At 49.4% G+C, this 14,163-nt stretch overlaps 1 protein-coding gene across 2 annotated transcripts in view; it reads right to left on the reverse strand.

The window, feature by feature from the left end:
- Nucleotides 1-3,340: 3,340 nt before the first annotated feature.
- RFX1 (regulatory factor X1) overlaps nucleotides 3,341-14,163 on the reverse strand; it is a 28,126-nt gene continuing 17,303 nt past the window's right edge. For both annotated transcript variants that reach the window (XM_018570468.1, XM_018570467.1), the window contains 10 exons: nucleotides 13,603-13,718; nucleotides 13,407-13,525; nucleotides 12,143-12,243; nucleotides 11,151-11,302; nucleotides 10,204-10,301; nucleotides 9,465-9,614; nucleotides 7,969-8,177; nucleotides 5,357-5,510; nucleotides 5,169-5,214; nucleotides 3,341-3,669 (listed from right to left, as the gene is read on the reverse strand). In XM_018570468.1, coding sequence (XP_018425970.1) covers nucleotides 3,503-3,669; nucleotides 5,169-5,214; nucleotides 5,357-5,510; nucleotides 7,969-8,177; nucleotides 9,465-9,614; nucleotides 10,204-10,301; nucleotides 11,151-11,302; nucleotides 12,143-12,243; nucleotides 13,407-13,525; nucleotides 13,603-13,718 — 1,312 coding nt within the window. In that variant the 3' untranslated portion in view covers nucleotides 3,341-3,502. The remainder of the gene's footprint in view (nucleotides 3,670-5,168; nucleotides 5,215-5,356; nucleotides 5,511-7,968; nucleotides 8,178-9,464; nucleotides 9,615-10,203; nucleotides 10,302-11,150; nucleotides 11,303-12,142; nucleotides 12,244-13,406; nucleotides 13,526-13,602; nucleotides 13,719-14,163) is intronic.

Below are 14,163 nucleotides of genomic sequence, written 5' to 3' on the forward strand. Positions count from 1 at the left end.
CTTTGCTCCCCCCCCCCCCCCCCCCCCCTCTCTCCCCTCAAGTGCAGGTCCTTACGGGTGCGTGTTTCCTGGCTCGGACGCACACAGGATCCATCCTGTACGAGTACGCACAGACGTGCAGGGCAGGTGAGCATACGGCCATGTAGTCCCATAGAGGACGGGGGCTGGGTACTAATCACACGCAGCACCTGTCCTTCCTGGGAGCTGCTTGGTACGGCCGTGCACGCAGCACAGAGCTGTATGTGTCGGCCGATTACCGTGTGAATGAGGGCGCATAAGACAAAGCCACTGCTATGCGTCACTGCTTCCTTATATCAGTCTGTCCATGTCCACCCTCAGCTAACAGGATACATGTTTAGTAATGTTATTGGGGGGCTCAGCTGATCTCTGGGGTATAAGCCCTGCCTCAAGAGGATGGGCAGCAGGCAAGAACAAAAACGGCCTTGGAATACAGAGCTCAGCTTAGTGTCCTGGAAGGTTGGTCACTGCAGTTTAGTTTAAGAAAGATTGTTGGATCTCCTGGTCTGGGGTATCCCACTGGTGTCATAACGGGCTCCGCAATCCTGGAGATTCACTACCACACTCCTTGTCCCAATGCATGTCTACTTTGCCCCTGTAGAGTGTTACACCAGACTCCCAATTCTAGAGTGTGACCCTAGGACAGGAAGTGTGACCCTAGGACAGGAAGTGTGACCCTAGGACAGGAAGTGTGTTACTGGCACAATCAGCAGGTGAAAACTAATGTAGCCATCTAAGGACCAGTAGGCTGCAATACATGACATTTTTATTCTTGGGTTGGCTTCTCTAGGCCACTGTGGGGTCTAAAAGGGGGAAGTCTTAGACAGGCATTCAATCCTTATCACTATCCTGCAGCCACTGGGCAGAGGACCTACCAAGGTGGAGCCATAGCACCAACATACTGCACAGCGCTGTATATGAAATAAGATGGAGTGTGGATTCCAGACATAAGCTGGAGAAAGAAGAGAGCTCCATCCCAACCAGTGTAGACTCTTGCAGTACAGTCTTCTCCTACACACGCTCTCCATCTTCAACATGCTTTGAGTTAGTTATCTGTCATCTACAGTCAATGGCTCTGGTAACAATACAGAAGCAAGTGGGGTCAGAGTGACAGCAACTGCTGATCTGTGCTTGGTCCACATCCATGACATGGGACCTATGAAAGCCATTTCCTGAACAAAGAGCCCCAGACAGATAACATTTAGGTACGGAGCTACCATTATGGGACCGGAGGAAGTACTCAATGGATCGCGCGTGCAGTGACATCACCATACTGTGCTCCACTGAGATCGGTCAGTCCCTCTGCTGCGGTGGCAGATAGGACTTCTCTTTCCATTCATAGAGCCCAGTAAATGAATCTGTGAACTGAAGAATCGGCTGTGCAGGCAGAGCCACACATAGCCATGGGAACCTAAAAAAATCAAAAGGACGCCCAAGGGAGATGGACCCCCTGGTTTGGGGAAGATGACCATGTTTCATGCTACACCCTAAATATGGGAGAACTAAGTCTTTAAGCAGAACCTGAATTCTATTGTTCTACCACTTTGTGAACAATTTCCCAGTTGAGTCTCCGAGAGGTGGAACCGGTCTTTCAGGTGCCTGCTGCCCCCTCAAAGGAATGGTCAGCTGTTCTTGCCCCCGCCCAATGAATGGGCAGCTGCTCTTGCCCCCGCCCAATGAATGGGCAGCTGTTCCTGCCCTGCCCAATGAATGGTCAGCTGTTCTGGCCCCCGCCCAATGAATGGGCAGCTGTTCTGGCCCCCGCCCAATGAATGGGCAGCTGTTCTGGCCCCCGCCCAATGAATGGGCAGCTGTTCTGGCCCCCGCCCAATGAATGGGCAGCTGTTCTTGCCCCCGCCCAATGAATGGTCAGCTGTTCTTGCCCCCGCCCAATGAATGGGCAGCTGTTCTTGCCCCCGCCCAATGAATGGGCAGCTGTTCTGGCCCCCGCCCAATGAATGGGCAGCTGTTCTTACCCCTGCCCAATGAATGGTCAGCTGTTCTGGCTCCCTCATAACGAATGGTCAGCTGTTCTGGCTCCCTCATAATGAATGGGCAGCTGTTTTTGCCCCCCTCCAATGTGTAGTCAGCCGTTCTTGCCCCCACTAAGGCCTTGACATCTTTCAGTGTGTGAAGAGCACCTGTCAGCTGTCCACAAAGCTCTTCCATCCAACCAGAGCCAAAAGGTTACCTGTCCTCAAGCTTCTTAGATAAAATGATCTTCTACCAAACAATGGCCATTTGTCTGACCGGATGATCAGAGCGGACGTCCATCCCGGGATGAAATTACCACCCTACTGAGGAACTGACACACAAAGTATATGTGCCCTCGCTCATGGGCTGCCACCCCCACCTGGCACCACTACGGGTCTACCTACCCTACCTGACCTCTTTCTTCCTTCCATGGATTGGCTCCCTTGCCGGCCAAACCAATGATGTCGCTCCATTAGTCTCCGCCAGCGACAGAGCAATGCCCATTAAGGATCGCGTCTGTTGCACCTGAGTCACCATTGTGTGACATGACCTGAGCAAATCTCCACTCAAATAAATGTCACATGTGACAGCGCAATATGGCCGCATCAACAGCTTCTCCTAACTCCTGGGCTGCATAATAGCCCCAGGACAACCACACTACTCCAGCCGAGACCTAACTGGCCTGCAACAAGCAAGCAACCCGCCCCAGCTCCCCCCTGAGCCTTTGCCCATGGTTATGGTGCGTCATGTCTATTCAACAGTTTCCAGTTCTGCCAACATGTTGGCAATGCTGGGCTTTCTGTCAGAAACCCCGGCGTAACGTACAAACTTTGTCCTGAACTCTGCAACAGATTTTAACGTAAACATGAAAGCGATGCAAAGAGCATAAGCTTTAAAAAGGTACCAAAATCCATCATATTCCCCCCTTGAAGCCATCAGAGGGATCCTTCTGTCAGATCTCGTTGTACAGCACGCACTGAACGCCGCCGTATTAATCACAACCTCCCCGTACGCGGTCATGGCACAGAAAATTGAGCTGGCTGGCACGATAACAGGCTCTCGTTTAAGACTGCAATCGATTTGAGCCGTTCCAGATTTTGCAGGATTTCATAAAGGGGCGGGGCTTCTGTCATTTAAAATACACTTACTCTATATATAGAATATGAATATACATATAGACACTCACGAGATAAGCTGGCCGAGCTATGTACACATTGCTGAACGCGCAGCCGCACAATGGATAGTAGATGAGATATATACACACATGTAGCTTCTCTTGCAGTCTGTGCTTGTGGGAGGATGTATGTATAGAGAGGAGTACATACACTTCCGGGGGTCATCGGTGACTGGTACGGAGGACACAGCTGGGTCTTACTGGTACAAGAGGCCTTATCCTTGTTGTAATGGACTCATAGCTAGTGCATTGTGGGGTACGGAGGTGATCTCTCCCCATCCAATCCATGTGCCCCCCCAGAAAGCTCTGGTGTGGATTTGGCCAATCAGGAGCTGATTAGGTAGTGGGCGGGACCTGCACAAATATTCCCTGGGAATCTGTACGCGCTAGCTTGCTGGGCGGCTCCAGGGAGCTGGGCTCCAGTGTGTTGGAGGAATCGATATTCAGTGAAAGCTCATGTGTTACTTCATCATCGCTCTCCTCCTCCTCTTCCTCCTCCTCATCTGGTGAAGCAGAAGAGACAACAAGTCATATGTACAGGTTTCATATAGAACTTTAAGGCCTCATTCACACGAGAAAAGACCGGCACGTACAGCTCTGTGCTGCGTGCACGGCCGTATCGGGCAGCTCCCGGGAAGGACAGGTGCTGCGTGTGATTAGTACGCACCCCCCGTCCTTCTCTATGGCAGTACGCGGCCGTACGATGGTGGATCGTAGTTATGTACTGCTATTTCATGTAATCAGACAAGTGGATTATAATGGGGAATATTACACTGTAATGTTCCTTTTATAATCTATTTCTCTGATTAAATGATTACAGGTAGGCATGTGATCTATCAAAGTTTGAGACTACGTTAGAATGTGTGACCGGTGACGTGATCACACATTTTAACGTAATCTCGCCCAGTTTTTCGGCGGTGGAATAGGTGAAGAATTCCAAAGCTTTCTCCGCTGTTCCAGGGCAGATCGGCATCGCAGATCGCATGTGCAGGAGAACCGATATGCCCTGAAACAGCTGATCGGTCCTGAAATGTCACTTCTATCCGACTTTGTGAGCGCGGTGGAATGTGAGATCGCAGTCGGAGAGAAGCGACATTTCAGGACCGATCAGCTGTTTCAGGGAGATCGGTTCTCCTGCACATGCGATGCCGATCTGCCCTGGAACAGCGGAGAAAGCGTTGGAATGCTTCACCTTTTGGCGGTCACACATTCCACCGCCGACAAACTGGGTGGGATTACGTTAAAACGTGTGACCAGGTCACACATTCTAACGTAGTCACAACCTTTGATAGAACACCGCCATCAGGGGGGTATGGCCGGTACACATGTGAGGGGTCTGGGGGGCCTCTTACATGGGTATCAACTGTACAGGGGCAGCATCCCGACGACCAGACCAGACCACCTGGGACCCTGCAGAGCCCACCATAGAGAGTATCAGGTGGGCTATGCAGGATCTATGGTGTGCTCTGCAGGGTCTCAGATAAGTCCAGCACACTACTGCAACATTAGAGACCGCTGGGGGGGAGGGGGCAGTGTGATCCACTCCCCCCCCTCGTCTTGTGAGGGGGGCCCAAGATAATAACCGAAGGGCCCTGGTGCAAGATTTTAGGTCCACCACTGGCTCCAGCTATCCCATTATAAAACGAGTTACTGACAAAGGTTGTACACACACAGAGATATTGAATTGGAATATGTAATCCTCTATAAAGACATAAAATAAAGATTGGACTAAAGCCAGTATAGTCTTTCTTGAAGTAACACATCGACCCGACACGGATTATTTTGTAGTGGAAATCGACAACCGAAATTTTTTTTTAAAAGTGCTTTTTTCACAATCGTGAATGTAAACGTTCCTACACATGGGCCGTCTTGGCCTTTACTACCCCATTGTACATGCACAGCAAGAATACCGGACCTACCACCCCTCCGTGTAATGTCGTCTATAGGACTAGGCCTGTTCTCTTAGGAAGCACAACATGAGAAGACGAGGCGGAGCACTTACCCTTGTCCTGGTCCATGGATTGTGATGAGCTGCTCAGGTTTGCAAACTAAAAAAACAAGACATTATATTTAGGGAAATGGAAGCGGGGGTGCAGAGCGTACAAGTTTATAGAAGGATAACCAACTTTATCAACAGATGAGACTGAAGAGCGGACAGGCTGTGGGCCTGGTGTTTCACCGTGCACTCACCTCTCCCATGACAGCGATGGGGGTCTCTCCCCGGGCCTGGGCCACCCTATGTTCTATCAGATAGTACATGTATTCGTCATACAGCAGGCGAATGAGATGGAAGGAGCCGAAGCTAGCCGCGCTGCGCAGAGTGAGGTCTCGGATCACCATGGAGCTGGAGAATAAAAAGGAGAGTCTGTGTCATGTGACTCATTGTGTCAATCACGGATCTCAGTCACACAATACAATTACAGCACACGGGGAAATCCCAGATGGGAACAAAGGACACGTTTTCTTCTCCCCTAATGAGGACGCAGGAAGCCATTAATCTTCATGTTACTGCTGCGTACAGGAGGATTGGACGCTAGTAAATGTAGGCCAGCGCAGGATGACCCTTTCCACACCAGCATACTTCTTTCGGTGGTTGGCTTTCCTATAAAGACCAAGCTATTATTTTGCCAGCACTTTTCTGATTTTTGAAATCAGATCTCACTGCTCCTGAAGGTTTCCGCTTTCGTCAGCAGCTTTTAGCCTAGGTTTGGAGTACCAGGTCCAGTCCCCGCTGGACTGGAGGTTGCAGTGATAGCCTGGGTTCTACATAGGGCGTATTTCAGACTCCAGAGCCACTGGCATTGCCCCAGCGCTTGCTCTGTTTCTATAGACTCAGTGAGTAAGCTCTGGGGGGAGACCTTATTTCATCGGGTGCCGGGCACCCTTATTCCCCCATTCCCACTAATCTTTGCTGTGGAAAAGGTTAACGCTGTGGGATTGAGTGCTGACGTCATCCGCTGGCTGGAGTGCCACATGGACTCCGCACCCTCTTTCCTGCCATAAAGCATCAAGGAAACATCTCCCCGCTGCTGCTTCTGATGCCAAGAGCCACATGGAACTTTGATTTTCAATTCGTTCTTGCTGCCTGCCTACAGTGGCTTTGATCGCCTACAGCCATCTGACCCTCACCTTCTACCAGCTGTCTGGGTTTTAGAGCTGCAGCTAACGATTATTTTCAAAATCGATTAGTTAGCCGATTATTCATGGCTAATAATCATGGCTACTTCCCCCAAGGTACATTATTGGACGTGGAAGGCATACTTAGCTTGGTGTGAATCCTGTGGCTTCCACCCCTTCTCTATGGGACAAATGCTCCTTCCTGTGGCTGGATGTGAACCAGTCTTTGGCTCTCAGCACTATCAATGGTCAGGGGTCTGTCCTCTCCATTCTGTTTTAAAGACCATTGGCCTCTCATGCTTTGATTAGGACCTTTGTCCAAGGGGTCTTCCATGTACCCCCCCCTTCTCCCATTCCCCAGTAAATCAGTGGGACAAACACATTAGAGACATTCCTCTCTCTACTTTCACCCACACGTTGTTTTTTCTTGTAACCATCACCCCTGCCTTAGGTAAGTGTCTGCCTTATCCTGCCTCTCTGGTCTTGGGGACAAGGTTGTATTGAGGCCCGAGACCTCCTTCATGCCAAAAGGTAGCTTCTGCTTCTCACCTCAACCAGGATATTGTTCTCGCATCCTTCTGTGTGGCTCCATTTCATCAAATTGTTTGGATGTGGTTTAGGATGTGCAAGTTTATTTCTTAGCCACTGCTTCATACAGAAAGACCGATTTCCTTTTTGTCATTTTGGATGGAGCCTGTAAAGGCGCTCCGGCTTTGTGCTCCACCATCTTTAGGTAGGTGACTTAGACAAAGCATCATTCAAGCTTATGGTCTCAAGGATTGGGTTCTACCCTTTCTGGTCAAGGCATACTCTACTACCTTGGTTCTCAACTGGTGGGTCGTGACCCAAAAGTGGGTCGCGACCCCGTGTTCAGTGGGTCCCCGTGTGCCTTCCACTTTTCTAGGCGAGAGGCTCATCAGCCTCCCCCTAGCGCAGCACTGTCAGTTCTCATGCCTAGCAGCCATTCAAAATATGCTGCCCGGTGCCGAGTGTCAGCTTGAGGTGGGCTGGGGCTATGCCTGCGAGGGAGCTCCATCCATACTTGCATTGCTTACAGCTCACTTGCGTACCCCGTAGCGGTGCCTGGACCGGAGTGACGTCACAATCTGGCTCCCAGCACCTCTAAAGGGCATGCAAGGAAGCTGTACAAGTGGATGCACATATGGATGGAGCTCCGTCACAGAACAACAGCCCACACTGCGTTCCATTGCTGTGCAACTTGGGTCACAACTTAATGACCAAGGACAAATGTGGGTCACACAGGTTGAGAAACACTGCTGTACTAGATCAGAGTTCTAATTGGACTTTTTGGCATCAAGCAGCTGTTTCCTAGATGTGCATATCCTGGGCTGGCCTACGGCTTTTTTGGCCAGTGTCCAAGCTGCCTTTAGGCAGCAGTATAACCTTGAAGGTTAAGGACCTCCTGTATGTCTCAATGGACTCCTAGAAAATGATTATATGGGGAGTACAACATTATTATTATTTTATTTTCAGCTTTTTACTGCTGTGTCACGTGTGAAGAGATGTTCCATCATTTCCTATTCTGGTCACTGGTGCCACCGGTCAGGAAAAGAGGAAAAACTTGCCCAACGAGGACCCAGAGAGCAATAAAAACTTGACCATCTATCCCTTCCACACACTGTCCAAAACTAATACCATTTTATTTATATTTCATCATCTCCTACCTGTAGAAGGACCACTTGAGGAGGAAGAGTTTGGCAGCCTTGGAAAAACCAGGAGATCCTTGATGTGGCTTAAGCACCTGGGAGACGACACTGTCCAGCCACTCAGCCCACTGCTCCAGGGAGCTCTGCTGCTGTAACGTTAACTTAAAGTCCTGTTCTAGCCGCTGGACAACGCGATCAGCACAGCGACACACCCAGGACGCCTGCTCCTGAGGAGAGAGGAGATGCAAGAATGCCATTCAGTGCTGGAGGACAAACATCAGAGATTGGGTTTGTACAGAAACACATGAGGAAGGGAGTGCAGGAAAGAGGAGACAGTGCATTTCAGTGCTGGAGGACAAGACCAGAGACGGCCTGCACATGGATGGACAAAGTGGAGGAGAGAGAGGAGTGTAGTTCAGTGCTGGACGACACCACCAGAGACACGGTTAGTACAGAGAGAAACAAAAAGGCAAAGAATGGAGGAGAGGGTAAACAATGCATGCTAGTGCTGGAGGACAACCCCAGAGACAGCTTGTACAGTGATACACAGATGCCTCACCGGATATCCCAAATACGGTCAAAGTGGGTGCTCGCAGTGACTGCCGATAGCGCCGCTTTCAGCAAAACGTGATATAGACTTCACCAGCACACCAGGGTAAAGATTCAACACAAAAGAATGTCCATGGATTGACGTATATTTTCACTCATGCAAGCGCTTTCGGGGTCCACGCAGGGTCCCCTTCATCATCTCTAAGCCTGATGAACGGGACCCTGCGTGGCCCCGAAAGCGCTTGTCTGAGTTACAATATTCATCAATACATGGACATTTTGTCTTTATACTTTTCCCTGGTGTGCTGGTGACATCTATACCAAGCTAGTACAGTAACACACAAGAGGGAGAGACAAGAGGAGAAAGCATGCTTCAGTGTGGGGGACAACACTAGGCCTGTACAGAGACAGACAAGAGGCAAACAGAGGAGGAGAGAGGAGACGGAGCACTTCAGTGGCGGAAGACAACACAAGAGACAGGGCCTGTACAGAGACAAATAAGAGGTAGAGAGTGGAGAAGAAAGGAGACATTGTGCTTTAGTGTGGGGACAACACTAGAGAGAGCTTGTAGAGAGACACACAGGAGGCAGAGACAGGAGGCCATGCTGGAGAACAACTAGAGACACAGCTTGTGCACAGTCAGGACAACAGGCAGGAAGTGGATGAGGGAGAAGATGGCGCACTTCTGTACTGGAGGACAACATCAGAGACACAGCTTGTGCACAGTCAGGACAACAGGCAGGAAGTGGAGGAGGGAGATGATGGCGCACTTCTGTACTGGAGGACAACACCAGAGACACAGCTTGTGCACAGACAAGACAACAGGCAGGAAGTGGAGGAGGGAGATGATGGCGCACTTCTGTACTGGAGGAAAACACCAGAGGCACATTATTTCTCCAGTACAGAAGGATGTGAGAATGTTGGATACATAAGAGAAGCAGTAAGAGGCCAGAAAGGTGTCTAACCTGCACATTGGTGAAGTCTACACGGTTCAGGTCGCTTAGCATCTGGTTGATCTGAGCGGTATTCTGCAGCACAGCGCGGGCGGCCTGGGCCAGGTGATTGAGTGATGTATAGCGCCGCAAAGTCTGGGCAAAGGCACTCGCAGCACCAACCTGGGTCACAGGAGAAGAAACTGCTTCAGAATATTATTTTGCATGATGTCTTTAGTGCTAACATTACCAATGGAAAGAACATGAAACAAGAGATACATTTGTCATTCGGTATAGTGCGTATATGAAACTTCAGATTACTGAGACATTAAAGTGTTTGTCTTTAAGTAGAGTAGGGCGAGGCTGGAATCTGACAGCTTCCTATTGCTGTCTGTGTCCCTCGTGCAGATTTTCCTTCACTTCCTGTATGGTAAAACTCTTGTCACTAATACAGTAAGTGAGGGGAAATCTTTCCAATGCAATGGAGCCCTGGATAGAAGTAAAAACCCAACAGCGGTCTGAATCCTCCCCCACTCAAATCAAAAACAAAGAGGTTAAAGGAAAAAAAAAATGTTTGGCTGGTCTACATTTAAACCTACACAAGCTGAGCCCCTGACAACGGGCATTCATGCAGAAGGTCATTTGTGATGTTAGGGGGGTTTTATCTGATTGGTGGTCGTCCGCTAAGAGTGACATACTTGACCTTATATCTTCTGAGATGCAGTTCCACTATTAACCACTGGAAGCAGCGCTGAGACTAGGGAATGATTACCTTGACTCTGACCATCTCCTCCGGAATATTCATCATTGCACTTGTTAGCCAGCTCTCCAGACTCTTGGCAAAGTTTCGGATGGCTTGTGTCAGGGCACCTGAGGGGACAGAGTTTGGGGAATATGTCTGTGAAGGTTCTCATTCCTCCAGGTCATGGTATATCAGTAAAAAATAAATCAAGGCAACTTCCTGTATTTTTCTTGAAGTCGTTTCGCTGCTCATCCGGACTCGCTTTCGCAACTGAGAATTGAAAATATTTATAGAATGAGAAAGCTGGTCGGATGACCAGAAAAATGTCTTCAAGGAAAATACAACAAGTCCAGTTGCCTCGATTTATTTTTTGTGGGGCAAGTACAGCTTGCAAGTCATGCTAGAACACACACACTATGGACAGAAAATACCCACACCCGCGTAAAGGAAACCGGTCAGTAGAGAAACATTGATGCTGCACTGGCTGCTGGCTGCCGCGTTCATCCTCTTACTTCATCAGGTCAGCAAATCAGACAAGTAGCACTTTCAAAAGGAGGTCAGTCATGGCAGAACCATATTTGAATTATGACAGATTTATTTTAATGGCCCCTTTAAAAGAACCTTGAAGTCAATCTGTGTGTGAATGTGAGTAGAAAGTTCTGATTAGTAGTCCGTCTTTCTTGGGGATGTGCAGTCGCTGGCAATGGAGCCAGTACCATCCAGACATGCATACAGTGCTCTGGTTATACTGAGCATTCAGCTTTCATTGAAGTACTCCACAACGCAGGGGCTCAGTCACTGCACACTGGCCAATCAGAGGGGACATGGAAAGACAACACTGCCCAACTGCAAGCTGTGTGATTTTGTTATTAGGAAAATAATGGTTGGTCCTCTTTAGTTGCTAAACATCGTGTTACAGCTTCCTGTACCTGGACTGCTATTCATTGTATTCTGGCCATTGGAAGTAAAACACTCACTGGGAATTGGACGCAGCACATCCGGGATGAGGGTCTCCACCAAACCCTGGTACAGCAGGTGGTCACAGTCCCGGCTCCATTTTAGCAAAGGCTCGTACTTTGACAGGAGAACCAAACTGTCCTTTGGCAAACGTTTCTCTGCTTCATCATCTCTGTAGGGTGAAAGAAGTGTAAAAAAAGGGGTCAATATGGAGGCGCAGAAACATAGTAGGGTTGCACCGATACAGAGTATTTGGGTGAGTACTCGCACAGATGGTCCGATACTGGAACTTCTGGTCAGAGGGAGATTTCCTCTGACCGTCAGTGCCGCGAGGGAACATGGAGCCGGCTTCCCAGCCAACCAGGCGGCAGGTAATGACTCACCGCCCGACTTTTTGATTGGCGGGGAAGCTGGCACCATGACGCTTGGCCGGCTTGATGCCAGATGGTCGGGAAGCCGGCTTCCCAGCCAATCAGCATGGAGCTGGCCAAACAGCATGGAGGCACTCTCCTGGCCAATCAGGAAGCCGGGGCGGCAGGTAATGACCCGGCCAATCAGCCTCAAGCTGGGCAAACAGCCGGCTCAATGCTGATTGGCTGGGAAGCCAGCTTCGCAGCCAATCAGCAAGCCAGGTGACGGGTAATGACCTGCTGCCCGGCTTCCCTATTGGCTGGGAAATCGGCTCCATGCCGATTGGCTGGGAAGCCAAACTCCAAACAGCATGGAGCTGTCCTTCCAGGCAATCAAGAAGCCGGGCGGCAGGTAACAACACGGCGCCCAGCTTCCTGATTTCAAGGGGAGCCGGCTCCATGCTAGTGGAAGTCCTGGTATCGGTGAGTACCGAAACATAAAATATCGGTACTCGACACCAAATAAACGTTATCGCTGCATCCCTAAAACATAGGTATGGAGAAATAGTCTGTGTGTGTATGTTGGCGTGGAGGGAGGAAGAATGATTGGGGATGAACAACATGGAGGTACAATGGTGTCCAGTGGTTGTACCGATACCCACACATTGCTGTCGCTGTGCTGAGTCTGGTTGAACCTCCAGAATTTTTTCCACAGAGTCTCCACCAGTGTGAACTGAAGATTCACCACCACGTCCACTATAGCCTGTGAGACAGAGAAGTCATTAGTATAACGAGTCAATCTTAATTAAAGGCAGTTCTGCTAATCAGGCATCAGTGGAATGTTCGGCAATGAGCACAGCACCCAAATATATTTCCTACATGACACTGATTACTACTTTCATAAATATGCCGTATTGTCCTACTACAAGTGACCCGACACCATAGGGAGGCAACCTCTGGGCTCCAGCTGTGGTCAGAGTACAACGGAAGTGTCAAGCTAGCCTACCCCTGTCATGGACCTTAGAATCCCTCAGGAATTTTGGAGGCACCAGCAGCATCACCCCAGAAGTCTTTCATACTGGGACGTTCACATGACTGACTGGCAGATCGGGGGAATGGAGCCAAACGTATTTCACAGAAGACGTCCATCTCTCCCCTTCCACCAGTCCATATCTATGGAGGTCTATTGAAGAGATACAAAGGGACGTTCAATATGTGGATAAGGTGCTGAGCTCACATCAGACTCTGATTCATTTTAGCTGCACCAATGAATATCACGGACCTTGAATGTTTCTTCCTGACTTTAATTAACACATTACTGAAAATCCTTATAAAAATAGGTGACTAAAAATGTACCAAAACACGTGTTAGAAGCCTATGTGACGCCTGTAAGCTCATGTGATAACGGTGGGAGAAGGAGCAGTACTGGGAACCAATACGTTGTGCTGCATGCAAATGTGCTGACAAGAAAAGAGAGCAGACAGATGACCTCATCAGTCTCCTGCTGCTCCTTCACTGCGTGTTAGCAGCTCCACGTGCCGAGCCCGCCAGGAAGCTGACAGTGCCTCCGCGCCAATCACAGGTACTGAGACATTATCCCGGTCCGCAGCTGCAGAAATCGCCATACGTCTCAGTGCCTGTGATTGGCGCTGTCAGCACACACACCCGAGCCCATCACTATTGGGGGTATCGTGGTGTCAGCAGAATATTCCTTAATTGTAATAGAGAAAGCCGTGTCACCAATCAGCCTGTGCTGTCTGGTAAGGGCTCAGAAAATGTCAAGATAGAGATACAAAACATTTGGCAGGTAAAGCAGCTCCTGTATTTCAGATATATATTTAGAGGTTTCATTGAAGTCTTCCTTGTGGACAGAATGGAGAAGATCCAGAGTCTGGTCCATAAAGAGGACAAGATGCAATCACTTACCTCGCAGTGCTCTCGGTAAAGCAGCTGGAAGGCCTTGATGTCAGCCAGAGTGACTCCATCAGGAAGTGGTTTTCCCTGTAGGTCCATGTCTGAAAACTCAGGCAGAGTCCGGGAGGCATCTGCACCGGAGACATGGGAGATTATTAGGGATCGGTGATCTATGGGCATGGGAGAGAACTCGTCATTTGTCACCTACCAAGGAACTGCTGGTACTGCTGAACCTGGGAGCTGATATCTGAGAGTCCAGAGGTTGGCTGCTGGGTTCCTCCAACCCCATTACTCATTCCTTCCAGTTTCTGAATGGGCTTCATCCTTGGAGGAACAAAAAAGATGTCAGGGACATAAAGTGGCACTTTGTAAGCATGGCAGCGGGTAATATGAACTTAAAGAGGATCTGTCACTTTGCCCAATAAGCCCCCATCTCTGGGTAAGCACTGCGACAATCAGTGTCAGACTTTACACAGTATTGATGACGTGCTTCCCCTAATCCACATGACATTGTTGGGGCCTGCCAATTGGCCGCAACAATGGATCTTGAGAGGAAGCGAAGCTTACATTTACCTTCCTTGCCAGCCTACTGTCCCTGCCAAGACCCTTCCATTCATTCGATTTCAGTTCTTCCAATCGTGAAGGTACAGCATCACATGTGGGTGTTATCTAGGGTGGTCTGCGTGCCCAGAATGCCCACTCCTCCAGACCGATATCCTCTCATCAAGGCATTTTGATATTTGCACAACTTCTCCTAAACCCCCCCCCC

The sequence above is a fragment of the Nanorana parkeri genome, unplaced genomic scaffold (assembly GCF_000935625.1).
Source record: "Nanorana parkeri isolate BGI_ZX_2015 unplaced genomic scaffold, ASM93562v1 scaffold1536, whole genome shotgun sequence".
In the NCBI taxonomy this organism is placed as follows: Eukaryota; Metazoa; Chordata; class Amphibia; order Anura; family Dicroglossidae; genus Nanorana; species Nanorana parkeri.